The sequence below is a fragment of the Physeter macrocephalus genome, chromosome 3 (assembly GCF_002837175.3).
Source record: "Physeter macrocephalus isolate SW-GA chromosome 3, ASM283717v5, whole genome shotgun sequence".
In the NCBI taxonomy this organism is placed as follows: Eukaryota; Metazoa; Chordata; class Mammalia; order Artiodactyla; family Physeteridae; genus Physeter; species Physeter macrocephalus.
In genome coordinates, this window is record NC_041216.1 from 10,781,878 (window position 1) to 10,807,373 (window position 25,496).

At 52.7% G+C, this 25,496-nt stretch overlaps 1 protein-coding gene and 1 long non-coding RNA gene across 4 annotated transcripts; one reads left to right on the forward strand and one right to left on the reverse strand.

Annotated features, from left to right (window-relative positions):
• Positions 1-704: 704 nt before the first annotated feature.
• TINAGL1 (tubulointerstitial nephritis antigen like 1) lies at positions 705-10,710 on the reverse strand. Of its 3 annotated transcripts, XM_055083224.1 has the most exons (12): positions 10,628-10,710; positions 9,799-10,116; positions 8,801-8,864; positions 5,055-5,147; positions 4,723-4,837; positions 3,199-3,322; positions 2,960-3,110; positions 2,643-2,832; positions 2,487-2,532; positions 2,091-2,214; positions 1,292-1,337; positions 920-1,184 (listed from the first exon to the last, which is right to left on the reverse strand). In XM_055083224.1, the coding sequence occupies exons 2-12, from the start codon at positions 10,106-10,108 to the stop codon at positions 1,044-1,046; spliced, it is 1,404 nt and encodes a 467-aa protein (XP_054939199.1). In that variant the 5' UTR covers positions 10,109-10,116; positions 10,628-10,710; the 3' UTR covers positions 920-1,043. The 3 variants fall into 3 exon arrangements, 2 of the variants coding, with proteins under 2 accessions (XP_007128524.1, XP_054939199.1); XM_007128462.3 differs by having other exon boundaries at positions 705-1,337; XR_003678894.2 differs by having other exon boundaries at positions 1,137-1,184; positions 2,091-2,532.
• Positions 10,711-10,788: 78 nt separating this feature from the next.
• On the forward strand, positions 10,789-17,634 carry LOC114485472 (uncharacterized). The gene is made up of 3 exons (XR_008616755.1): positions 10,789-10,952; positions 13,807-14,088; positions 16,509-17,634. It is a non-coding gene; the product is annotated as an uncharacterized lncRNA (long non-coding RNA).
• The last annotated feature ends 7,862 nt before the right edge of the window (positions 17,635-25,496 follow it).

Genomic DNA, 25,496 nt, shown 5'->3' on the forward strand with positions numbered 1-25,496 from the left:
GAAACAGCAGTGGGACAGGGGTGGGTGGAACGGAAGGGCATCTGGACCGAGAGCAGCATGTACAAATGCCCAGTGGTCTGTGTGTGTACTGGACATTAGCGAGCAGTGAGGACTCTGGAGTCGCCTGGGCACTGGGTGAAGAAGCTGGTGAGGAGGCTGGTGGGGTGGGTCCTGATGGCCTTGAACGCCAGGCCGAGGCCTGGACTTAATTCTCCTGGCACTGGGAGCGTGAGGAGGTGGGGGAGGGAGAGGGCTCAGAGAGGCAGGCCCAGCCTGGCCTAGGGATAGGGGAAGCAGGGGGGTCCCTTTGCCTGGGTGGCTTGGAGAGGCTGATCTGCAGAGACAGAGGCTCCAACTTCTGTGGGGCTGTGCCCCCCTTGCCTGCTGGGCACTGGCGCCAGTTCTGCTGATTGGTGGGTTGGATTCCCCCGCCTCAGGCGGTGCTGACTCAGCGTCTGAGAAGTGGTTCCCACGGGCCCACGACTCTCTAGGGGCCAAAGGCCATGCCATCCATGCCCCACCTCCAAGTGGGTCAGTGTCCAGGGCCACTGACAATTAGGGCTGAATGGAGGCTAAGATTTCTGGTCCACCCCCCACCCCCACCCCCGCCAACCAGCATGGCCACAGGCAGTCCTTTCTGCTGTCTAACCATATGCCACCCAAACTCTGGCCTGGCTCTCCACGCCCAGAACTTCCAAGATACATAGTTATCAATACTTTGTTTTTATTTTAAAACAGTGAAAAGAAAAATAAATATCTTTGAGGAATAAGAGTACAAGGGTGGGGTGGAGTGGTGGGGCCGGAGAAGGGGGTGTCCTGGCTTCGATGGTCTTGCGCTCCTTCCAGGCCAGGCCCTGCCCGGCCCCTGCTGGGAGGTCTGGGGGCTCCGCCAGCCTCACCTGCCCGAGGCTCCCAAGCAGGGCGCTGCGTCCTCTGGAACCCTCGCGTGAGGATTAGGCCCCTGGGGCCCGGAGCTCCGTCGGGCGGGCGGGGCGGGGGCTGCTGCCCCACAGAGGGCTCTTCCCGGCGTGGTGCCCGCGGCCTCAGTGGTGACCCATGTCCTCCATTCCCACGCGGCCCCAGACGCCCAGCACGAAGCTCTCGATGTCGCACTCGTTGGCGCCGCGCACGATGCGGAAGTGGCCCCTCTCTCCCCAGGCTGGGCCCCAGGAGTTGGCCGCCGTCTGGGAATGAGGAGGAGCCGTGAGGAGCGGAATCGGAGTGGGAGAGGAGGACTGGAGGCCCGGAGGAAGGTGACAGCGGCCGCCTGGCACGCGGCGCAGGGACTCACCCAGTACTTGAGCGTCCTTCCGTCGGCCAGCGTCTCCTCCCCCCACCTGCGGGCCAGAGCCGGAGGGGGAAGGGCGCTGATTCACCTGCTTTCAGGAGCTCCCGCCCGCGGCCTTCCCTGCCCAGCCCCCTGTTGCCATTGGTGACTTGGGTGCACCTCAGGACTTGGGCAGCTCTCTGTCCCTCTCTGCACCTCCCTCAGTCTCCATATCTCTAATTCTGTGCACCTGTGCCCGGTGTGGGGACGGTCCCAAAGGGACAACTGGAGGAGGAAGCAGAAAAGGAGGGAAACTGGGCCTCCACCCTCCAGGGATCCATATCCCAGCGACCAGTTCTCTGGCACCTCACACATCTGCCTGCCATCCCTCCTCACCTGGCGGGGGATGGGGGGCGGGGGGCGGGGTGTGTGTGCAAAGTACATTGCATTGGTTGGACTACTGAAATCAGTGACTCTAGCACTGCCTCTTATATCAGCTGGGGAAACTGAGGGCTGGGGGAGTGAGTCAGGCAGAGCTGGGACAGGTGCTGAGCTGGGGAGAGGTTGAGCAACTCTTGAATCCTTGTCTGTATTTCATTTGGAGTTAGTTTTCCCAGTGTGTAAGGAAGGAAGAGTTCTAGAACACCTTAAAAGGCCCCTAACTCTTGGTGTGACCCAGGGCAAGTACCTCCTCTTTTTGAGTCTCGGTTTCCTCCCCTATGAAATGGAGCTCTGCAGAGAGGTGGTAAGGATTCAAGGCAGACTCAGAGGCCCCAGTGCAAGCCCTGCTGCCCCCAAGCCCCCTGCCCACCAAGCCCCTCACCCTGTGATCTTGACCGAATGGGTCCCATGATGGCGGTTTTGCTCCGGCCTCCCAAGGCTCACTGGTGTATGGCTGTAGATGCCGCTCTGGTACAGGAAGAAGTCCTCGTGCACCTCCATGAGGGCTGTGGGCAGAGGTCAAAATGGGGCTGGCTCAGCCCATCAGCACAGGCACTGATACGCAAGCCTGGAGATGCTTGCCCAGGCCCCGGGGCCTTTGGTACCAAGACTCTAAGTGTCCCCTCCAGGTGCTGCTCCGGGGGAAGGGACATGGTCCCCCCACTCCTAGCCCCAATGGACTTGCTGCTCAATGCTGTACGGACCACCTGTGCCTCTGCGCCCAGTCTCAAGCAGGCACAAGCTTCTGGAATCAGGGGGCAGGATGAGGGGCATTCACCTTGGACAGGGCCATTCTCCATCAGCTCCTTCATGATCTCCTTCTCCTGGAGGGTGAGGGGGTGGAGAGGAGAGTATCCATCAGGCGCGAGGCTCAAGCCTTTGGCCAACCTTCCAGCTCTCCTGCCTTTGCCCCCTCACCCAAGTGCAGACTTACGTTGGAGCCGAGGCGGTAGGCAGGAGTGACCTGGTAGATGTCATTGGCATGGACATAGCTATTGGGGCAGCGGGCGGTGGCCTGCCGTTTGCCCCGACCCATGGCCCGACTGTGCATCATGCAGCGGGGTGCGGAGCCAGCCTCGTCCCACCCATGGCCCGAGAACGGGTAGCAGTGGTCAGACACAACCCTGCAGGGGCAGCAGGAGGGAGCGGGGACAGAGTGGGCATGGGGCAGCCTGGCCCAGGCCCTTCCTGCAGGCTTTCCCTTCCTAAGACCCCCGCCTCATGCCCTCTTCCCACCCCCTTGCTGCTCACCCTCGACGGCGCAGGAACCACCAGGCACCGTCAAGTCGCCCACCGCGGCAACCCTGCTGGTTGTGCGTGTCACAAGACAGCAGGTTCTGGGGCGACAGGACAGGTGTCATGTGCCCCAGAGAATGGATTGAGACTCGATCAGATGCCACGGCTGGTGGGAGGGGAGGTAGAGGCGCTGTCAGGGGGCTCAGGCCTTTGCCCTCCTTTCCCACCTGGCCAGCCCCTGCCCTTGAACGTACCTGCCGTGGAGAAGGCCCAGGAGCCTGCACAGTTGCCCTGGTCGAGAGGGTCGTGGATCAGGTTGGGCCACTTCTCAGAGGCCTCGAAGGCTCTGGGCAGCACCTCCCCTGGGCCCAGCACTGTCTGCAAGGAAAAGGTCACTCTGTCTGCCTCCTGCCTCTGCCCCAGACTGCCCCTCAGGGGCCCTAGGCATTGGAGGTCTCCCAAGAGTCCAGGGCCTCGGTGCTTTGTGACCACCTAGAGGGGTGGGATAGGGAGGGTGGGAGGGAGACGCAAGAGGGAGGGGATATGGGGATATATGTATATGCATAGCTGATTCACTTTGTTATACAGCAGAAACTAACACACCAGGGAGGGTGGGAGGGAGACGCAAGAGGGAGGGGATATGGGGATATATGTATATGCATAGCTGATTCACTTTGTTATACAGCAGAAACTAACACACCACTGTAAAGCAACTATACTCGATAAAGATGTTAAAAAAAAAAAAGAGTCCAGGGCCTCCTGCAGTTTGATCTTGAGCCCTCTGTTGCTGAGAGAGTCCAGCAACCTCCACGGTGACCCAGAGGAAGACCCAGGCACCATTTAGTGCCCCTCTAGTGTCAGGTGGGAGGTGACTAGTCCTGTTTTACAGGTGAGGCAGTTGAAGCCAGGAATAGGGAAGTGGTCGGGCCACTTTCCATCCTCAAGCCCTGCCTCTTTCCTCCTCTGCACCCTCTGATCTGCTACATCCTTCTTCCCACCAGGACCTTGGGCTTCAGGCCCCAAAGGGCAGGGGAGGGAAGAAGCAGTAAGGTCCCGTGACTGGGCAGGCTGCCAAGGCAAACAGCAGGAGGCAGAAAATAGCCGGAGGCCCAGGGGAGTAAGGGCAGGGGCAGGGTCTGGTCACCTCAGCCTTGAGCTGAGCTCCCTCTGCAGGGAGGGCTGCTCTGGCCAGTCACCGCCTCCTCCCTGCCGGCCACTGATGGAAGGAGCCTCCGGCATGTGCCCCAGCCCTGTCCCGCTGAAGCTCCCCTTCCTCACCCTTTGACTGTTCTGGCTCTGGTTCTCATTTCTCCCTCTGGAGGGGCCCACTGGTGGGAAGGGAGAAACCCCTTCCTCCCTGGGGGTTCTGCTGAGATGGCGTTTGTTTCCGAGAATTGCTGCTCTCTGGCCAAAGCTGGAGGAGTGTCTGTCCCTCCCTTCCCAAAATACCAAGGTGACCTCCTGGCCCTTAGGGCCCTAACCCAGCCATACTGGGACCAATGACATTTTTCCCAAGCCGGAGAGGCCGGAGAAGCTAGGGAGGGTCAGATGCTGGGACCACAAAACTCAGAATCTGAGCATCAGTTCTTGCAGCGCAGCATATCTTGTTATAGGCAGAAACCTAAGGCCCAGAGAAGGGGAGTCCCTTGTCCAGGGATACACAGCCTATTGGCGGGGGACAGGCCTAGGCCCTTGGAGAAGCAGGGCACAGGGTGCCAGGGTCCCTGGGGTCGTAGGCCAAGAGGAGATGGCAGGATTGTGGGCAGGAATGGACTTACATGAATCTCATTCATATTGGTGACGGAGGAAGGCGGGCGGATGGTGCCCAGGCGGTAACGAATGCCCTCATCCAGGGTCATGCCCCAGAAGGCACTGTGGTTCCCAGCCCGCCACCTGAAAGAGAGGGGATGGAGGTCACAGACCGGCCAAGGCTGGGGGTCCTGGAGGTATGTGCATGTGGGTGGGAGAGATGCCTACCAGCTAAGTGTACACATGAATAAGATCTGAGTGTGGGTGCGCCTGACAGGATGTGCATCTCGGGCAGAACATATGTGTGTATGTGTGTGCACGCGCATGTGTGCCCGCTCGGGGCATTTTTAGGGCCTCTCACCCATAGCTGCCTTGGTTGATGGCCTTGATCATGTTTTCGTCCACCAGGCATGGCTCCTGGTCACACTCCCACTGCCCTTTCTCCTGGCAGGTGCTGGAAGAACAGGAGGGAAGGAAGAGGGGAGGTGGTGCTGGGCATCCTTGGAAGGGAGGAGGCCTCAGAGGTCAACATGGGCCTGAAATTCTGCATCAGCACCTATGAGAGGACCGCCAGATGATCCCATCTAGCCTGGTGGCTTTAAATGTCAGTTTCAAATTTATGATTCTCAAGTTTTTATCTGCTTCTCAGATCTCTCCCTAAACTCCCTCAAGGATCTTACTGCTACACCACATCACCTCCGGGGCGTCTAACAGGTCATACTCACCACATCCCAAACCAAATTCCTGTTCTCCCCTACTCCCAGGCCTGCGCCTGCCACAGTCCTCGAAAACGGCACTCCATCCTCTCCGGGAGCGCAGGCCAAAAGCCTGGGAGGCACCCTTGACTCTCTCTCACATGCTAACCCGATTCATTGGCAAATCGTGTTGACTCTACCTTAAAAACAATCCAAACCACGTCTCATTCTTTTCCGCAGCCACCACGGTCCAGTCACCTTTCACTTGGATTCTGCTGTAGCCTCCTCGCTCTTCTCCCCGATTCTGCCCTGTGCCCCCCTCCCCCTCTTCGGTATATTTTTAACACAGCTGCCCAAGCGATCCTGTTAAACCCAAATCATATCATGCCATTCCCTTGCCCGAAACCTGCCACTGGCTTCACATCAAGAATAAGAGCCAAAGTCCTTCCAGTGCCAACAAGGCCCTGCACTATCTGTCCTCCTGTCCCCTCTCTGACCCCCTCCTCCCTGTCCTGGTTCCTGAGGTCCCAGCCAGGCTGGTCCTGACTGTTGACACCAGCCACGCTCCTGCCCCTGGGCCTTTGCTCTATTCTTCCTCCAACATCCTCATGGCCCCTCTCACTTCTTCTAAGTCCTTGTTCAAATGTCACCTTCTCAGGGCGGCCTGCCCTGGCCACCCTATCTCAGCATCCTCCATCCTTCCTACCCTGCTTCCCTGTTTTCTTTTCTCCTCAGCCTGTCATCACTATCTGACATATTATATATTTAGTTATTTATATTGTCTATACCTGTTTCTTCACAGAATCTAAGTTCCTTGAGGGCAGGTATTGTTTGATACCTTCAGTGCCTAAAAACAAAACCTAGCACATAGTAGCCACCCAATAGATATTTGTGGAATGAATAAATGAATGAATGAATGGGGCAGTACAGTGAAGTGATTAAGACCATGGATTCTGAATTGAATCCAGGGTTCAGAGTCTAGCTGACTAGTCATGTGACCTTAGGTAAGTTATTTTAAACTCTCCCTCAATGTTGTCTGCAAAATGAGGATAATAATAGTACCACCTTCCACGGATTAAAAGGCAACCTTGCAAAGTACTCAGCCCAGGGCCTGGCCCATGTGATATGCTCAAGAATTGTTATCTTCCATTATTGTTCTCATTACAGGAACCCCAACTCCCCACCCCCCTGAGTTTCAGACTCATATCCAGCTGGCCTCCTGACAGCTCCTCTGGGTGTGTGAAAGGCATCTCAGAATGGCCAAACTATCTTCCCCCAAACCTGTTCCTCCCTTAACATCCTCAACTCAGAAAACGGCACCTTATCTACCCACTTGTTTGAGCCTGAACTCCATGTGGTCCGTGGTGTCTCCCCTACCGCCTGCCCCTCACCCATACCCACCTACCACCGGCCTCTGCCCTATCAGCAGGTCATGAAAGACTCCACCACGCCACCCGACTCTGGCCCCTTATCCCCTCTCACCTGGACCCCGGCAGTGGCTTCCTAACCAGGCTCCCTGCTTCTTTGTGATTCCCTCCGGCCAATACACACACCCCTCTTTTAAAGCCACAGAGATCTTTGAACAACACAAATCAGACCGTGTGCTCCCTAAGTGGCTGCGCACGACACTTAGAGCAAAACGCAAAATCCTTGGCACAGCTTATGAGACCCAAGGGATGCGGCCTGCCCCTCCTTGGGGCCTCTCTCCCCATTTCACAGCTCCAGCTGCAATGAGCTCGGTCCCACCTCCTGGCCGTTTCCACAAGCCATTTCCCCCCATGTTCCCTCCTCCTGGGCCTGGGCCACTCATGCTCTCATCTCCCTGGTATCTGCATAAATATCCCTTCCTGAGTAGCCTTCCCTCGCCCCCACCCCACTCTAAACTAGGGTCCCCCATTAACCTCTCTTCCCCCCATCACACCTGTAAGGTTGTAATGACAGGTTTGTTATTTGTGTCACCATTAGACTAGAGGCTCCAGTGCAGGGACAAGGACTGTCTGACGCATTCTGGCTGCATCTCCTTGGCCCAGCACAGCACCTGGCACATAGTAGGTCTCTAATAGGTGTTGACTGAACAGTTGAATTCTATGAATTCTACAGTGCTTTTACAAGCTCATAACTCTGCTATGACAAGATGCTAAACTGCATCCTTTCAAGCCCGCCCAAGGCTCCCGCCTCCCTTGTTGCCTTTTAAGGAGCCTCAAGGGGACGAAGACCCAGTATGGCTGGGATCTCCAGCCCCAGGAGCTGCGGGGGCACTTTCAGGGAGGCTTTCGTCCTTCCCTTCCCCCTCTGACTCTCGAAAGCATCCTCGAGGGCTCACAGAGCCTGGGAGGCCCACAGACACTGTCCCACACTCTCCCTCAGGTGTCAAGTGCAGGGAACACAGCCAGAACTGGCCTGGGAGGGCAGTGGCTTGGTCAGTCCTTTTCTGCCACCTCCCTCTTTGCCCCCCAGGGCTGTCCAAGCAGGTCTAGGCAGGACTGGTGGCAGCAGGTCCCAACATTCCAGAGGGGGCCTGGGTGGCCAGGCCCTAGGGAAGGATCGAGAGAGAGTGTTAACCCCTCCATGTCCAGAGGCATCCTATCAGTAGCAGCAGAATCATGCAAGCATGCTCCATCTTTTGAAACACACACACAGGTCACACACACTCAAAGCATGCACACACACACATGCTCTCTCACCCAGACACACGCTAAAATGCACGAGTCCCCACTCTCACTGTGACCCAGGCACCCCTCACGCCAGTGAGGCAATGGAAACAGCTTATGCGTAATGCATTCCAAAAAGTTTCCTCCTCCCTGGGGCCCTCTCAGTCCCAGGGCATGGGGTGGAGTGGGTGCAGGGCCTCCTCCTCTAAGTCTTAGGGTCCCTATATTATTTCCATTAAGGCATTCAAGGCTTCGCACCTCCCATCTCAGGCCTCAGATTAGGGTAGGGGGGCACCCCAACCCCTTCATCCTCCTACTGGGAATGGTGGGGAGGGTTGGAGGAGGAGGAGGGGCCACATTCCAGGGAAGGCCCTGCTACAGTCTGGCTGGCTGCCAGCTCAGCCATCCCTGACCCTCATCCGGTCCAGGGCAACGGATGCTGCAGTCAGAGGTTTCCTTCCTGGCGCCCCCTTCTTGGACTCTCCCGTGACAGGGAGAAAGGTTGGGAGGGGCAGTAGCCTAGCCCCAGGCAGGAGGGGCTGCACCTGGAGCTGGGCATCCATGGTTGACTGCTCCTGGGGACTGCTGTTGGAATGCTGGTACAGAAGTTGACATGGTCCGTGTAAAAATTCCCATGTTACAGATGAGGAAACTGAGGCTCAGAAAAGGGAAAGGCCTTGCCCCCAGCAAGTGAGTGACAGCGATAGGATTTGAATCAAGTCTGTTCCACAAAGCCCACAAGGCAAGCCCCCAACACTTACCAACGGTTACAGTTGTCCCAGTAGGTTCCCAAGACTGGATAGATGCGACCCCTGTGCATACATCCTGGTGGGAGGAAAGTCAGAAAGAGAAGTGGAGCCAAGACCAGAGACGATGGGTTGAGATGGCCACCAGGTCCTCAGAGGTCAAGTGTCCTGAATCCTCCCAAACACACACACTCACACACACCAGCCCTCACTGAAACTAAAGCCGAGCTATAACTTAAGACATCTCCTACAGGGTCACACACCAACTGCTACTTGGGAAGTTCTTCAGTGACTCCAACCTGGATCCCTCTTGCTTTGCCTGGATGCCAGCCACAACATTCCTTAGATCCTATGCAATTTAAATGAGTTGGGGTTTGGAGATGGGGAGTGGGAGGAGTATGGGGAAGCCAAAGCCCAGAGAAGGTAAGTGACTCCCCTCAGATGACACAGCACTTTGCGGTGACAACCCAGGTATGCAGTCTCACACCCGCAGCCCCATGGAATTGTGGGAAAGAATTCAAGTGACTCTCCTCTTGCATAAGGGCGAGTGGATGGTGGTGAGAGCTGAGAGCAGGAACAGACTTAACCCACCTCCCAGGTGTGACCAGCCATCTCAGGGGTAGAGAATCCTAAGCAAAGGCAGAGGAATTGTTAAGATGACTCTGACCAACCCCTGTGCTTTATCAGTCTGAGGGTGAGTCAGCAGGTGTGGCCAGCACCTTCTAAGTCCAGAATATGGAGACAGGCAGGACTGGGAGAAAGGGCAGGAGGCTGCCCTACTCCTGGGCCAACTTAAAATCTCACAGACCGAGGCTCTTCTTTTTCCATCTTACTGGAGAGATTCAAGTTAGACCAGAGTGGGGACTTCCCAGAAGCGCTGAGAGAGGGGCAGGGTCTCTTTCCCAGATTCTACAAAGCCTCCCCCTGGAAATGTCAATGCATCAGCTTTGCTCCTGAGCCTTGCTGAGTTTGGGCTTGACAAAGTGACCCACCCCTGGCCGTCTGGTGCCCACCTTGGATGGGGGGAAAGGGGGGTGGCACGCCGAGGCAGAAGTCCCAGAAGTCAGGGCAGCAGTCGGAGACGGTGCGGTTGCAGAAGAGGTCACAGTAACAGGTAGCACCCAGGTAGGGCAGGGCGCAGTCATCGGCGCGGCCGCGGCAGCACAGGTCCTGCTCCTGGCAGTACCGGCCACCCGCATCCCGGATGCCCCGCAGGTGCAGAGCCGGTGCTAGCTCCCGGCGCCCACGACCCCGCTGGGCACCCAGGGCCAACTCGCCAGCCAGCAGCAGCAACAGCAGCAGCCCCAGTGGACATCGCCACATGGTGCCTCCTGGGCCCAGGGAGGGCAGAGTTCAGGGGTCAGAAGTGGTGGGCAACAGAGATTCCCTGGCACCCCAGGGACTGATCTCCCAGCTTCCTGGGGTTCCAGCAGGGACCCTGATTCCTGGGTCCCCAGGCAGGACAGGGGCGAGGAGCCACAGTTTACGTACCCTGGCTTACCGGGGGAAGGGGCTTAGGCAAGAAATGGAGCCCCTCCCTGACCTGCCGGGGGACCTTCAAGGACAGGAGGTGGGGATGGTGGCATTCTTGATGCTCCCCACTCAACACCCATGCTTCGCACCCGGGGTCTCCTCCTGTTCTGGATCCCTGTGCTTCCCTCAGCCTCCGTCCTTGATGGGGGTCCCTGACTTTGTGCCCTCATGTGTCCCTCTCTCTGTGCCCCTCTGCCCCCCCTCCACTCTCCCTCTCTGCCACCTGTCTTGGTCTCTCCACCTGGCCCCTCATGCTCTCTGCTCCTTCTGTCTACACCGTCTCCCCTCTGAGCAGGGGAGCGTCCCTACCTGGTGAGGGGTGTGGGCTGAGCCCGGATGCCCTTCTCGCCTCCGCTTTCCCGCTCCTGCGACCGCCGGACACTCAAAGTCAAGTGAGGAACGCGGGGCGGGATCGCTTTTTGTACCGCCCCGCCCTGCGCGCCGGCCCGGCCCCGGCGGCGGGAGGGAGGGGCCCCGGCTCTTTTGCACCTGGAATAGCCCCGCCGGAACTCCGAAATTGGGACTGGTGAGAGGGGCCGTGAGCACGTGACTGACCTTGTTGGGTCTCCGGTGGAAGCCGTTCCCTTAGGGGCGGAACTCCAACCGAAGCAGAAACAACTGTGGTGTGACACTGGTAAGGACTGCCCAGTGGGCTTCGCCGTGGGGCTGAGGGGCTCGCGCGGACAAGGCAAGATAGGGGGCAGCGGAGCTCCGAGTTTGGGACCTAAGTTTGGGAAATGATGGGGAGAGTGTGGGCGGCAAAAATCTCTAAGCCCCCCGTGACCCCTCAGTAATAAAGACAGCCATGCACGCCCCTCTTCACAGTGCTCCCCCCCCACGCCAGGCTTGGAGCCGCCCCAAGCCGCCTCCGTTCCCAGGAATGACTGGAATCTGGAGGAGGAGGATTTAGGACCCTTGGGCTGCTCATCCTCCCGAGGGGGTGGTGTGGGTGGGTGCGGGGTGGGAGCTGCCTCCCTGCCCTGAGACCCCTCTTTGCGTCCGCCCTCCCCACTCAGTTCCGGCACCTCGCCAAACACTGCTGCCTCTATCAACCCCTCCAGGGGGCATCCTGCTCGGCACCTGTCCCCCATCCAGGGTCCAAAGGAAGAGCACTGCCAGCTGGCGCCCCCTGCAGAGCACCCCCCCCCCCCGTTCCTGCCCTGGTTATAAACCCTGCCTTTGCCCAGGCTGGCCTGGGCCCCAAACAATGGGGCTTCTGTCCCACCAGGCCTGCCCATCACCTTCTACCTCCCAATTGCGCAGTCCCCTCTCTTCCAGCAGTTTGGGTCCGGGCCAGAGGATTCTAACAGCGGGAGGATGAAAGAGACTCCACCTGGACAGATCCCCCCATCCCTGGCCTGAGCCTCACAGCCGCGCCTAGGTGAGGGAAGCTTCAAGTATCGGGGATTCCCTTTGCCCTCTCTCTGACCTCCCTGCACCCCTCCCCCAGCCTTGGGGCATCCTCAGCTGGCCAGCCCCAGGGGGAGGGGAGGGACCAGGACAACGGGCATCTGTGACTGGGTTGACTGGGTTACCCCCTGCCAGGGGGTACTGGGCAGGGAGTCAACGAGGGAATCCTGCCCTGGGTGCCCGTGCGGAGGAGGGAGGAGTAATGTCCTGGAGCCCCAGCGTTGGCAGGAACACTCACAGGAGCTGGCCATCTGCTCCCTGCAGGGACCCCGGAGGACACAACCTAGACGAGACACTTGAGGCTCAGAAGGACAGAGTTGCCCAAGGGCACACAGCCAGAATGCAGGCTCCCTACCTACCACCACTCTACTCCTTACCCCTGTCACCCTTAGTCACCCACTGCAGGTCTCGACACCCTCCTGGTCGGGAAGTCCCTTTCCATGTCTAACCTCCATTCATCTTACTGCAAGGTGGGCCCCTCGTATTGGGAAGGAGATGGAGGCTGCCTTCAGAAGAGTTCATGCCCAGAGAACCCACTTTCATGAGTCAGTTTCAGTGTGGTTCTGCGGCTTGGGGCTGGCCCAGGGGCATCTGGCCTGTTCTTTACCCCAAATCACCCCCTGTTGGCCACCCACGTTGTCAGTGTTGTACGTGTATCTGAGTCTGTGAGGTGTTTCTGCTTGAGTGTGTCTGAGTCTGCTTGTCTCTCTGTTACCTGTCTGTTATGTGCCTATGTATCTGTCTGGATGTTGCCTCTGTGTGGTCATGGGTTTGTCTTGTCTTGTCCATCAGTGTACTGTTTGCCTGTATTTGTGTGCTTGTTGGCTTGTGTGTCGCTGTGTATAGCTGTGTGACTGTCCCTGTCTGTGTCTGCCTAGCTCCTAGGTGTCTGTCTTGCTAGGAGTCTGTTTGTCTGTGTAGGTGTCTGTTCATGTCTGTTCACGGGTTTTAGCTATCTGCCTGTCCTTGCCTGCCTGTCTGTCCATGCATAGGAGACAGGAACACAGAGCAGGGAAAGAGAGCAGAGCCAAAAGCATGGCTCCGAGGTCCCTCGTCATTACTGAGCTTGGCACTGAGCCCGCCCCAGTGGAATCTTGTGACTCACTGGGTTCCTTGGCCAAAGAGGAAAGGAAAAGGGCAGGGCTCTGGGGGAGGGGCTGGAAACCCACTTTCCTTTTCCATGGCCCCTCTCCTTCCTGGTGACTCATTCTCTGTCTTAATTATTGTCCAAGGGCCTAGGGCAGAGGAACAGGTGAGGAGATAGCAGCAGGCCTTACCCTCTGAGCCCTTTGGCTTAATGGGAGGCAGGTGGCCTGGGGCTCCGCAGTGACTCCGACCTCCCTCACTTGTGACCCTGGGCAGACACTGCCTCTCTCTGGGCCTTGGTTTCCCATCTGTACTCAGATGCTCCCTAGAGGCCCTCCGATGCTCTTTTCTTTCTACAAAAGGGAGGCGAAGCTAAAAAGAGGCAGTGACATGCCTAAGGTTGCACAGCAGAACAGAGACCTGGGCCTCCTCTCCTCTCCCCGGGAGTCCAGTGCTACCCCTCTTCCACCTCCCCCTTCCCCAGCTGCTCTGGGTGCTCAGAATGGACCATTCTCCTCTGGAGGCTGAGCAGGGCCTCCTGGAAAGACAAAGACCCATTGTACTCTGCTCAACCCAGGTCTGCGGCCAACTACCCACCACCTGACGCATGGGGGCTCAGATGTTTGTGTCCCAAACGGCACCACAGCTAGGGCTGGGGGTCCCTTGTGGGCCCCTGTGGTCAGCTGGACACATCCAGAGCTTGGAGCAGTGATACCTGGAGCTGAGTCTGAGATCCAGGCCAGGCCTAATGTTGTCCGTGTTGGGACCTGTCGTGACATGTCGGGCTTCCTGGGGCCTGTTGGACTGTATTATCAAAGCACTGCCTGCAGGGCTGTGTGGCAAAGTGTGGCCCTGCCATAGCATGCTGGAGCTTGTGGGAGATGAGATTCGGGGCCATGTGGAAGTCTGTTGTACTGAGCCGTGGAATGCTTTCCTGTTTGATTTTTCTCATTCATTCCACAAGTATTTATTGAGCATTTACTATGTGCCAGGCTCTGTGCTAGATGCTGAGTGTTATGAAGCTGTGCACACGGCGTGGGAACCTGGAGTGATGTGATGGTCAAGGGGGTCTCAGAGAAGAGATGGCATTTGAGCTGAGGCTGAAGGATGAGAAGGAGGCAGCCCTTCCTAGAGGGTGTTCCAGGAAGCCAGGCCAGCATGAGCAACATCCCTGAGGCCGGGCACAAGTCAGTCTGTTTGAGACACAGAAGGAAGCCCAGAGTGGCCACTCTGCAGTGAACGAGGCGGACAGAGGAGCAACATGAGGCTGGGAGGTAGGCTGCGTGGACCCTCGGGCTGTAGTTAGGAGCTTGAATTGTCTTCTGAGCACTAAAGAGATTTCAACGTGGCAGTGAAATAATCTGATTCACACGTGCAAAAACCCACTCTGCCTGCTCTGTAGAGAACAGATGACTACAAGGTAAGAGTGGAATCAGGGGGCCCAGGTAGGAGGTGATGCTGTGACCCAGGCTAGAGATGCTGAGGCCTGAATGAGGCTGGGGGCCGTGGAGATCATGAGAAGCAGGCTTGTTGGGGACCTATCGTGGACTTGCTGGGGGGTCAGAGGTGATGGGTGAGAGAGGGGAGGAATTGAGGAGGACTTCCGGTTTCTACCTGGTGGGTTGAGGATGGTCCCAAATTCTCTGCTGTTCCCCTTCCTGGAGTCTGGGCAGGCTTGGGGACCAGTTGGACCCACAGAGACTGTGTGACCTAGGCTGGTTTCCAGCTCAGACTGGAAAAGCGGGAGGACAGAGCCTGGGGACACTCCTATATCAGGAGCTGGGCAGAGAGGAGGAGAGGGTACAGTAGGCTGAGCAGGAGTGGTCAGGGAGGAAGGGGGAGTCCAGGGGAGAGAGCTGTCAGGAAGCCAAAGGAAGAGGGTGCTTCAAGACCTAGGAGGGGGAGCTGCCCGCGTGGAATGCTGCTGAAAGGTCGAGTAAGCTGAGGACAGAGACGTGTCCACTAGATGTGGCAGCAAGGACCTCGGGGCAACCTTGACGGAGCAGTCTTAGTGGAAGAATGAGGATGGAAGCTGAATGGCAGGGGTGGAACTGCAAATAGGAGCCAATGAACCAGAGAGAACAACCACTGGCAACTTTTTAGAACGTTTTAATGCAAAGGGAAGCTGAGAAATGGGGCTTTGGCTGGAAGGAAATAAGGAGGGTGAAGGGAGAGTTTTGTCCAAATATGGATACTGTAACATCGTATCTCTATGCTGATGGCAAGGAGCTGGGGAGGAACTGATGATACAGAGAGAGGGGATTTCCCAGGATCAAAGTCCTTGCTAAGGTAAGAGGGAGGGGACCCGGAGCACAGGAGGAGAGAGCTGGCGTTTGATAGGAGCAGGGACAATCATCTGAGAGGCAGAAGAAGAGGAGGTGGATTTGTATAATCAGCCGTGCAAAGCGGAGGGAACCTCCTCTGATGGTTTCTATTTTGCCAATGGAGTGGAAGCAACTTGCAGCCAAAGTGAGACAGGAAAAGAGGAGGGGACGGAGGATCAAGGATTAAATGTGAAATAGTTATCACAATCAAGCCCGCGAAAGAAACAGAGTAGGATTTCCGGCCGTGCGGAGTGACCATTCGAAGTTGCTGACCATGAATTTGTAATGACCCTGGCCGGCCAGTCTGTTTGCTAGTGTGTTTTCTGCCATACACGGCAAGTGCCAAACGCGGGCCTTTTCCCAGGTAATCCTATTAAATCAATTGGCAGATGGGAAAGTCAAGACTCAGAAAGACTTTCTGGCTTGCCCAAGGTCACACAGCTGGTAGGGGCAGAGCAGGACCTTGAGCCCAATCCCTGAAGCCTCTGCAGATGCCAAAACTATCCAAGGACTAAGTTGACTCTCACAGCCGGTAGTGTTCATGGTCGTCAGCTATGGGTGCAAGTGGGGAAATGCAGAAAAGAGAAACAGAGCTTTCCTTTTTCTGTTATATTTCTGTATATTGGTGCTGGGGCCAGTTGAGTACAAAGCGCCCCGGGTGCTACTTCCTTGCAAGGTCTATTTGCTGAGTAACCACACCATTTCTTCATCTCTATCTAAATGACTAGCTTCTTTCAACCCTGGGCCAGGAGTGCGGAGATTTTTGGGGGGGGATTAACGGCTCCCCCTCATCTCTTAAGTATCTGCCCTCCTTCGATTCAGCATTACTTTCACTAAAGAGAGCTCCCCAGGGAACAGTAAGCTTGGTGTTATCATCAGCAAACATCTTAGAAAGCGGGTTCTGTCTTCCGGTGCCTATTTACAGAAACATTTCCACACCTTGCTTGGTGTTTCCAGGAATTCCTGATTTTCCCGGCCAGGGATATTAATAAATGGGTCTTGAAAAGTACAAGAGGCTCTTCCGTGGCTGCAAGCACATTGAACACTTTTACCTTTTAATCCCTAAGCAGAAAGTAATAAAGCCCCAAAGGTTGGGTAAAAACCCAATCTGATAGAAGGAGTCACTTTTAAGAGCTAGGTTCTCAGGGGGAAATGCTGTGATGTGACCCTAGTGATTGTAATAGGTTGAATGGAGCCCCCCCCCAAAAGATATGTCCAAGTCCTAATTCCTAAAATCTGTGGCTGTAACCTTATTTGGAAACAGAGTCTTTGCAGATAAAGATCTTGAGATGAGATCATCCTGAATATCGGGGGCGGGGGGGGGGCGGTTTGAGGTGTGTGCTAAATCCACTGACAAATGTCCTTATAAGAGACACACAGAGGAAGAGGAGGAAGCCATGTGACCATGCATGCAGAGACTGGAGTGATGCGGCCACAAGCCAAGGAACACATGGAGCCACCAAAAGCTGGAGGAGGCAAGAAGCAGATTCTCCCCTGAGCCTCCAGAGAGAGAATGGCCCTGCTGACACCTTGATTTTGAACTTCTGGCCTCCAGACCGTGAGAAAATACATTTCCATTTTAAGCAGTCAAATCTGTGGCTGTTTGTTTCAGCAACCCCAAGAAACTAATATAGTGGTCTTCCCTTTCTAGGCTCTGTGAGGCCTGAGATCTGTGGGTCAATCAGAATGGGCCAAATTCAAGTCTGTTTGTGGACGGAACCAGCACCAAGCAGCTCGTACTGGCAAAAGCAGAACAAACGGGCTCAGACAGAATTGACTTATCAAGAAGTGGTTCAAAGACTCATCGGCAGTGATAGAGCCTAACATCAAGGTTCAGAGCACAGACTTGGCAGCCAGATGGAGTAGGTTCAAATTCCGGCTCCACTTCTCAGGGACCAGGAAACCTGGGGCAGTTTTCTGAAGCTCTCTGTGCCTCAGTTTATCCACGTGTAAAATGAAGACACTAATAGCAGTCCCCACCTGCAGGGTAGTTGTAAGAATTATATGACTTAACGTAAAGCCCTTGGAACTGACCGTGCCAACATATCACAGGTGCAATATGAGTGTCTGCTATGATTACAATAACCCAAATCAAAACAGCCACAAATGAGCTCAGAATAGTGAAATCGATGCAAATGTGCTTACGCCTACATAGACTGAGTCAAACCAGTTAAAACTAGGTGAAACTAGTGTAAACCTGCTCAGACCTCTTGGGTCAACCCTACAAAAACCAGATTAAAGCAGTCAAATAGGATTAGAGCAGGTCTGGAATCTGTACATGCATTTGCACATGCGAAGGGTCTCTGTTCTCTGTGTGTGTCAGTTTGGACGGTAACAAACAGCCCCACACATCTCCCAGGGGTGAGAGTGATGCATAGGCAGAGGCCATGGAAGTAAGTCGACATCTAAGAGAGACCAAGACGTATTTCCCTGTCGGAAGCACAACCAACATCTGCTGAAAGAAACACTCAAATTACTTATCCTAGGTCAAGCCTCAAATGTTCGGAACCAACCTCACGGTAATTAGACAGAAGATGGGATATCCTGACCCAGGATCCCTAAGAATCTCCTGAAACTCAGGGGCAAAAAGTATAGTCAGAGTCTATGGAGATCTAGAAGGTTGTCAGAACCCAAGGCCACTCTCTCTTTGGCCCCGGGAGGGGAGGTAACTCCCTCAAGGCCAGTAGCTCAGTGAGCAGCAGGATGAGGGGAGGGAGACCCTCGGGAGGTTGGGACTCTCAGGTGAGAGATCAAAAGTTAGAGGCCTTTGGGCTTCCCTGGTGGCGCAGTGGTTGAAGGTCCTCCTGCCAATGCAGGGGACACGGGTTCGTGCCCCGGTCCGGGAAGATCCCACATGCCGCGGAGCGGCTGGGCCCGTGAGCCATGGCCACTGAGCCTGCGCGTCCGGAGCCTGTGCTCCACAACGGGAGAGGCCACAACAGTGAGAGGCCCGCGTACCGCAAAAAAAAAAAAAAAAAAAGTTAGAGGCCTTTGTGGGGCAGCTCACTCCAGTGGTCACAGGCGCTCCCCTGGCCCTTCACTGGCTCCATGCCTCCCCAGGGGTGCTCTCTCCAGGGCATTTGTGGCACTCTGTGTCTCCTGCTGGAGGGGGCAGATGCTGGGGAGGGGCTGGGGGAGACACCTGGCTGGGGCTCAGGGCCTGCAGGGGAGCTGGAGCCTCTAAACTCAAGGCTGGGTGGGCAGCAGCCCTTCTGTAGTAACAACCAGAAGCTGGGGAGATAAGGAGAGGCCCAGGGGAGAGTCTCTATGTGATGACATGGCTGCTCGGGCACAGATGAGCTTGGGCAGAGAGAGGTCAAGGGCCTGGGTGGGAGTCAGGGGCCTTCAGTCCCTGTCCTGGCTCTGCCTCTGACATGCTGTGTGACATTGAACAAGTCGTCGCTCCGTCTGGGCCTCACTAACCCATATCTGAAATGAGAGCGAGCTCTCCATGGTCACCGAGGGCCCCAAACTCATACACAAGACGGAGAGCTCATTCAGTCCAGACTTCTCATTTGCAGCTGAAGGAATGGAGACTAGACAGAGGGAGGAGTCGGGCCACGGTCCCATAGTGAGTGAGAGGGAAATGGAGGGAATTGTCATTTGTGGTCCACCTACTATGTGCTCGATAAACTCCCTCCACGAGGACTGCCCTTTCCTCCATCCCAGCCGGCACAAATGCCAGGAGCACCTTCTACAGGTGGGTCACTTGACATGGATTATCTCATTTAATCCCCCAACAATCCTCAGAGGTATTATCATCCCCGTTTCACAGATGGGAAAACTGAGTTCCAGAGACATGACGCGCTCAGACACAGCTATTTGAATCCGTCTCTCTAGTTCCCCTAGGGCAGAAGGGAGAATGAGGGTGGAATGCCAGAGGTCAAGGGTGCCGTGGAGGACATGCCCCAGAATCAACTTTTGGGGGAAAAACAAGGGAGCAGGCTCAGGCCCAGAAAGAATCTAGGGAGGTAGTGCCCATTGGCTCATTTTATTTTTATCTTCATTTTTGTTTTTTTTGGCCGCGTCACACAGCTTGTGGGATCTTAGTTCCCCAACCAGGGATTAAACCCGGGCCCTCGGCAGTGAGAGTGTGGAGTCCTAAGCGCTGGGCAGGCAGGGAATTCCCTCACTGACTCATTTTTTTAAACAATTAGTTTAATTTGATTTTTCATTAATTAATACATTCTCATTGTTCCAAAAAAATGTATAAAAAGCATACAATAAAAAGTCTCACTCGGCTGCATGTGCCTCATTTGCCCTATTCTGACTCCTTGTCCCCACCACCTACAGGTCACCAGTTTTTATTAGTATCTGAGGTTTTCTTGCAGAGTTGCTTTATGTACAAAAATGAATAAATGTTCATAACGCCCTTTTTACATAAAACGTAACAAACTGTATATACTGTGCTGTACCTTTTCCCACTAGCCACACATCTTAGAGATTTTAATCAGCCAATAGAGCTTCTTGTGCTTTATATCACTGCCTAATATTCTATTGTAGACTGAAATAATTCATTTAACCAATTCCCTATTGATGGACATTTGAGTCCTTTCTAGTTTTTCTTTTTCTTTTTGGTATTACGATAATGCTGTAATAAATAATCACGTACATACTTTGTTTAATACATGTTAAAGGTATACTCGCAGAATTAATTCCCAGCAGTGGATGGCTGGGTTGAAGGTACTGTATTTGTTTTCTGTGGCTGCATAACAGTATCACAAACTCAGCAGCTTAAAATAACACCCTGAGAGTCTCTAGGTCAGTCCTGCATGGTGTAGCTGGGTTCTCTGCTCAGGATGGAATCAAGGTGTTGGTGAGGCTTAGTCCTCATCTGGAGCCTCAGGGGGAAAATCGATTTCCAAGCTCACTCCTGTCGTTGGTAGAGCTGGCTTCCTGTGGTCTCTGGTTTCTTGCTGGCGATCAGCTGAGGGCCTCCCTCAGCTTCTGGAGGACACCTCATACTCTACCACGTGGCTTCCTCCGAATAGCACAATGAATCCTTCTCATGCTTCAAATCTCTGACTTCTGAGACCAGCTAGAGAAAATTCTCTGCATTTCATGGGCTCAGCTGATCAGGTTCAGCCCCCTCAGGGTAATCTCTCTTCCTTAAAATCCACTGATTTGGGACCTTACTTACATCTGCCAAATCTCTTTTGCCATATAATGGAACATAATCATTGAGTCCATATTTTCATCATATTTACCGATTCTGCCCACATGCAAAGGATCACACAAAGTTGAAAGCCAAGGAGGGTCACCTTAGAATCCAGTCTAACACAGGGGTATTTGTAAATTGGATAGATATTGCCATCTGGTCCCCCATGGGATCTCTCCTCCCCCAGCAACGATGAGCATGCCTGCTTTTCCACAGTGTCACCTAAAGAACGATATCGAACTTCTGGATTTCTGCCAATCTGATAGGTGAAAATGGAATCTCAATGTATTTTTTTAAAGTACATTGCTTTTTTAAAATAATTTTTTAAATTTTATTTTATCTATTTGTTTTGGCTGTGTTGGGTCTTCGTTGCTGTGCGTGGGCTTTCTCTAGTTGCGGCGTTGGGCGGCTACTCTTCGTTGTGGTGTGTGGGCTTCTCATTGCGAGTTGCGGCGTTGGGTGGCTACTCTTCGTTGTGGTGTGTGGGCTTCTCATTGCGGTGGCTTCTCTTGTTCTAGAGCACGGGCTCTAGGCTCCTGGGCTTCAGTAGTTGTGGTACGCGGCTCAGTAGTTGTGGCTCGTGAGCTCTAGAGAGCAGGCTCAGGAGTTGTGGTGCGCGGGCTTAGTTGCTCTACGGCATGTGGGATCTTCCCGGACCAGGGCTCGAACCCATGTCCCTGCATTGGCAGGCGGATTCTTAACCACTGTGCCACCAGGGAAGCCCTCAATGTATTTTTAATCTGTGGTTATCTTCTTTCAAATAAGGCTGAGGATTTCTTCAAAAGCTTAAAAGCCATTTATATTTCTTATTTGTTAATGGCTTCTGGTTTTGAGTCATAGAAAGGTCTTTCTAACTCCAAAGTTAATCAGAAACCCTTCTATGTTTTCTTCTGCTGTTTTTATGGTTTCATTATGAATTCACTGGTTCTTGGAACTAGAAGCTTTTCTTGTCATTTCCTTAGCACTGAGTGCAAAGCTGGATCCCAAAAAGGCTTGGGGTTTGGGGTAGAGAAATGACCCTCCACGGTGGAGCCCTCTCAGTGCCGGGCTCCAATCCACTGCAGCTCTGCCAGAAATCCCATCCAGCAGACCTTCCACCTCCTTCCCTCCAGCACTCATGGTGTCCTGGGCTGGCACAGGGGGCCCAGAGTTGAGGGGGACACTGCCCTGTCTGAGGAATGAGACAAGGACATGGCCAGACCAGGATTCGAAATACAGAGCCAGGGCTGTGAGCACAGGGAAGGGAGAGGGGGACTCTGATGGGAGTGTTTAGGAGGCTCCAGGGAGGAGTCGGCATCTGAGCTGAGCATTAAGAATGAGGAGAAATGGCAGCGATGGGGGAAGGAGAACAGCAGGAGCAAAAACAGGGAGGTGGAAAAATCAGCCTGAAATCTAGCCTGGAGAGAAGGATTTAGTGGACCATGAAGTCCTCAAGGGTAGAGGCAGGGGATGACTTATCTCCGTCCACCAGCCAGAGTTTGTCAAATGAGATGAAGCAGAAGGGACGGGGGCTTTGGATCCCAGGCAAAATCAATTTTCCCTTTTACTCTGACAGTGAGAAGCAAAGACCTCCAAGAAGAAGCCCTTGGCTCAGCCATCATCTCAGAGCCTGGCGATTTCTGCACACCACTGCCCCCTTGTGGCTGATCTGGGAATTATCTGTGACTAACCTCAGGGGTCGGATCTAAGAAGAGCCAATCCAGAACTGAAGGTTGGGGAGGAGGCTGGGTGGGTCTCAGAGGATTGAAAAACTATGAAATTCTGTTCTGAGTCCAGTGGGCCCTCAAAGACCGTCTGGTCTGACTTCTTCATTACATATGGAGAAACCAAGTCTCAAAGAGGGTACTGCCAGAGAATGAGGGGAGAGGTCACCAGACTTGGTGTAGGACAGTCCTCAGTCTGCAGGCTGGTGCCTCTTCTTACTGGTTCTGAGACCCTGGGAAAGTGGCCTCACCCCCCACTGATCCACAGTTTCCATCTCTGTCAAATGGAGCCTGGGGCCTGGTAGACTTCTCTTTTCTGGTAATGTCAGGCTATGTTACTCAGATCAATTCTCCCATTGAAAACAACTAAAAACGCTGGTAAACTGGTGTAACCAGAGGGTACAGAATTACCAGAACAAAATGGAAGGAAAACAGAAACTTTGACGGATAAGCCAAGCAAGAAAGTCATTTTTTCTGATTCTGGCCAATTGGAACTGTTGTTTTGCCGACTCCCCTGCACAAGGGGCACAGATAAAGTTAGAGTACATAGTGAATGATCGTATAGAAAACCTTCCCCACAATAAGGCAGGAATCCCAAAAGCCATGCTTCCAGAAGCCAGCCCTAGTATGGACTTGCAGCCCCAGCTTATATCGGTTGGATGGTCTGTAAACTCAAGTCGTGAACTTAGATTGAGGTGCCCGCAGACCTTGTGCCTCCAGCCTCCTGGAAAAAGCATGTGAAAATCTTCTTTGGAGGGAGGGTTGATTAACTCTACATTTGAAGAAGTTAAGTGTGTAGATTATAACCTCTAGGATAAACATTAACACAAGAAAAACAGTAGAATTCCCAAGTCAGTTAAAGGAAGTGGAAGTCCCCTCTGGGTGAGGTTACTAACCAAATACCTATGCATATTAACATCAGACAGAGTGGGCTTTAAGGCAAGAAGTACTATTAGGATACAACTCAATATCAAAAAAACAAACAACCCAATCGAAAAATGGGCAGAAGACCTAAACAGACATTTCTCCAAAGAAGACATACAGAGGGCCAACAGGCACATGAAAAGATAATTAATAATTAGCTCAACATTAGCTAATTATTAGAGAAATGCAAATCAAAACTATAATGAGGTATCACCTCATACCAGTCAGAATGGCCATCATCAAAAAGTCTACAAATAATAAATGCTGGAGAGGATGTGGAGAAAAAGGAACCGCCCTACACTATTGGTGGGAATGTAAATTGGTACAGTCACTATGGAGAACACTATGGAAGTTCCTTAAAAAACTAAAAATAGAGTATGATCCTGCAATTCCACTCCTGGGCATATATCCAGAGAAGACTATAATTTGAAAAGATACATGCATCCCAATGTTCATTGCAGCACTATTTACAATAGCCAAGACATGGAAGCAACATAAATGCCCATTGACAGATGAATGGATAAAGAAGATGTGGTATATATATACAAAGGAATATTACTCAGCCATAAAAAAGAATGAAATAATGCCATTTACAGCAACATGGATGGACCTAGAGATTATCGTACTAAGTGAAGTAAGCCAGACAGAGAAAGACAAATATCATATGATATAGCTTAAAAGCCATTTATATTTCTTATTTGTTAATGGCTTCTGGTATATATATAACTTCTATATGAATCCAAAAAAATACAAATGAACTTATTTACAAGACAGAAATAGACCTACAGACATAGAAAACAAGCTTATGGTTACCAAAGGAGAAAGTGAGGTTGGGATTAACATATACACACTATTATATACACACTATTTTATATAAAATAGATAACCAACAAAGACCTACTGTATAGCACAGGGAACTATACTCAATATTTTTAATAACAAATAAGGAAAAAGAATCTGAAAAAGAATATATCTGAATATAAAAGAATATATCTGAATCACTGTGATGTACACCTGAAACTAACACAACATCGTAAATCAACTATGCTTCAATAAAAAAGAAGTACTATTAGGAATAGAGGGGACCACTGTATAAATAATAAATAATAAGTTGAACAGGCCCTCCACAAAAGAGGAAAACCAAATGATTGATAAACATGAAAAATGCTCAACCTTACATGTAATCAGAAAAATGCAAATTAAGACCACAGTAAGATGCTACTACACATTTATCATATTGGGATAATTTACAATTTGAACAATATCATGTATTGGAGATTACTAGATATGCAAAGAGGCAGGAAAACATGACTGGTAGTCAAGAGAAAAAAATAGAAGATAGTGTCAGAATCACAATGATCCACATGCTGGAGTTAGCAGACAAGAACTTTAAAATAACTCTGATAATATGTTAAACAACATAGAAGAAAAAGAGATTGACAAGATGGATATAAAATAGAGATTGTCAATGGAGAAGTGGAATAAATTTTTTTAAATAATCAAATATTCTAAAACTGGCAAATACAACACCTGAAATTAAGAACTTATTGGAGATATATATTATGTATCTATATCTATATCTTTTAATGCTATGGGATTGGAAACTTTATTTTTATTTTTTAATTTATTTTGGCTGTGTTGGGTTTTCGTTGCTGCACGCGGGCTTTCTCTAGTGGTGGTGAGCGGGGGCTGCTCTTCATTGTGGTGCACGGGCTTCTCATTGCAGTGGCTTCTCTTGTTGCGGGGCATGGGCTCTAGGTGCACGGGCTTCCGTAGTTGTGGTGTGTGGGCTCAGTAGTTGTGGCTCACGGGCTCTAGAGCACAGGCTCAGTAGTTGTGGTGCAAGGGCTTAGTTGCTCCACGGCATGCGGGATCTTCCCGGACCAGGGATCGAACCCATGTCTCCTGCACTGACAGGTGGATTCTTAACCACTGCGCCACCAGGGAAGTCCCAGGACTTATTGGATATATTTAACAACAATGACAACAACAACAAAAGGGTATAGCAGAAAGACAAAAGACAGGATTAGCAAACTTGAAGACAGTTCAACAGAAAATATCCAAGCTGAAACAGAGAAAAATATAGCAGGAACAGAGCATAACGAGTTCTAACATTTGTGTAATTAGAATCCCAGAAGGGGAGAAAAGAGATTTGGGACAGAAGCAATATTTGAGGATTACTTCAAATGACTTATAATTTTCCAAAACTGTTGAAACATATCAACCCACAAATTCAAGAAGCTTAGTAAAACCCAAACAGGTTTCACTAAAGAAAACCACACTTAGGGCTTCCCTGGTGGCGCAGTGGTTGAGAATCTGCTTGCTAATGCAGGGGACACGGGTTCGAGCCCTGGTCTGGGAGAATCCCACATGCCACGGAGCACCTAGGCCTGTGAGCCACAACTACTGAGCCTGCGCGTCTGGAGCCTGTGCTCCACAACAAGAGAGGCCCGCACACCACGACGAAGAGTGGCCCCCGCTTGCCACAACTAGAGAAAGCCCTCGCACAGAAACGAAGACCCAACACAGCAAAAATAAATAAATTAATTAATAAACTCCTACCCCCAACATCT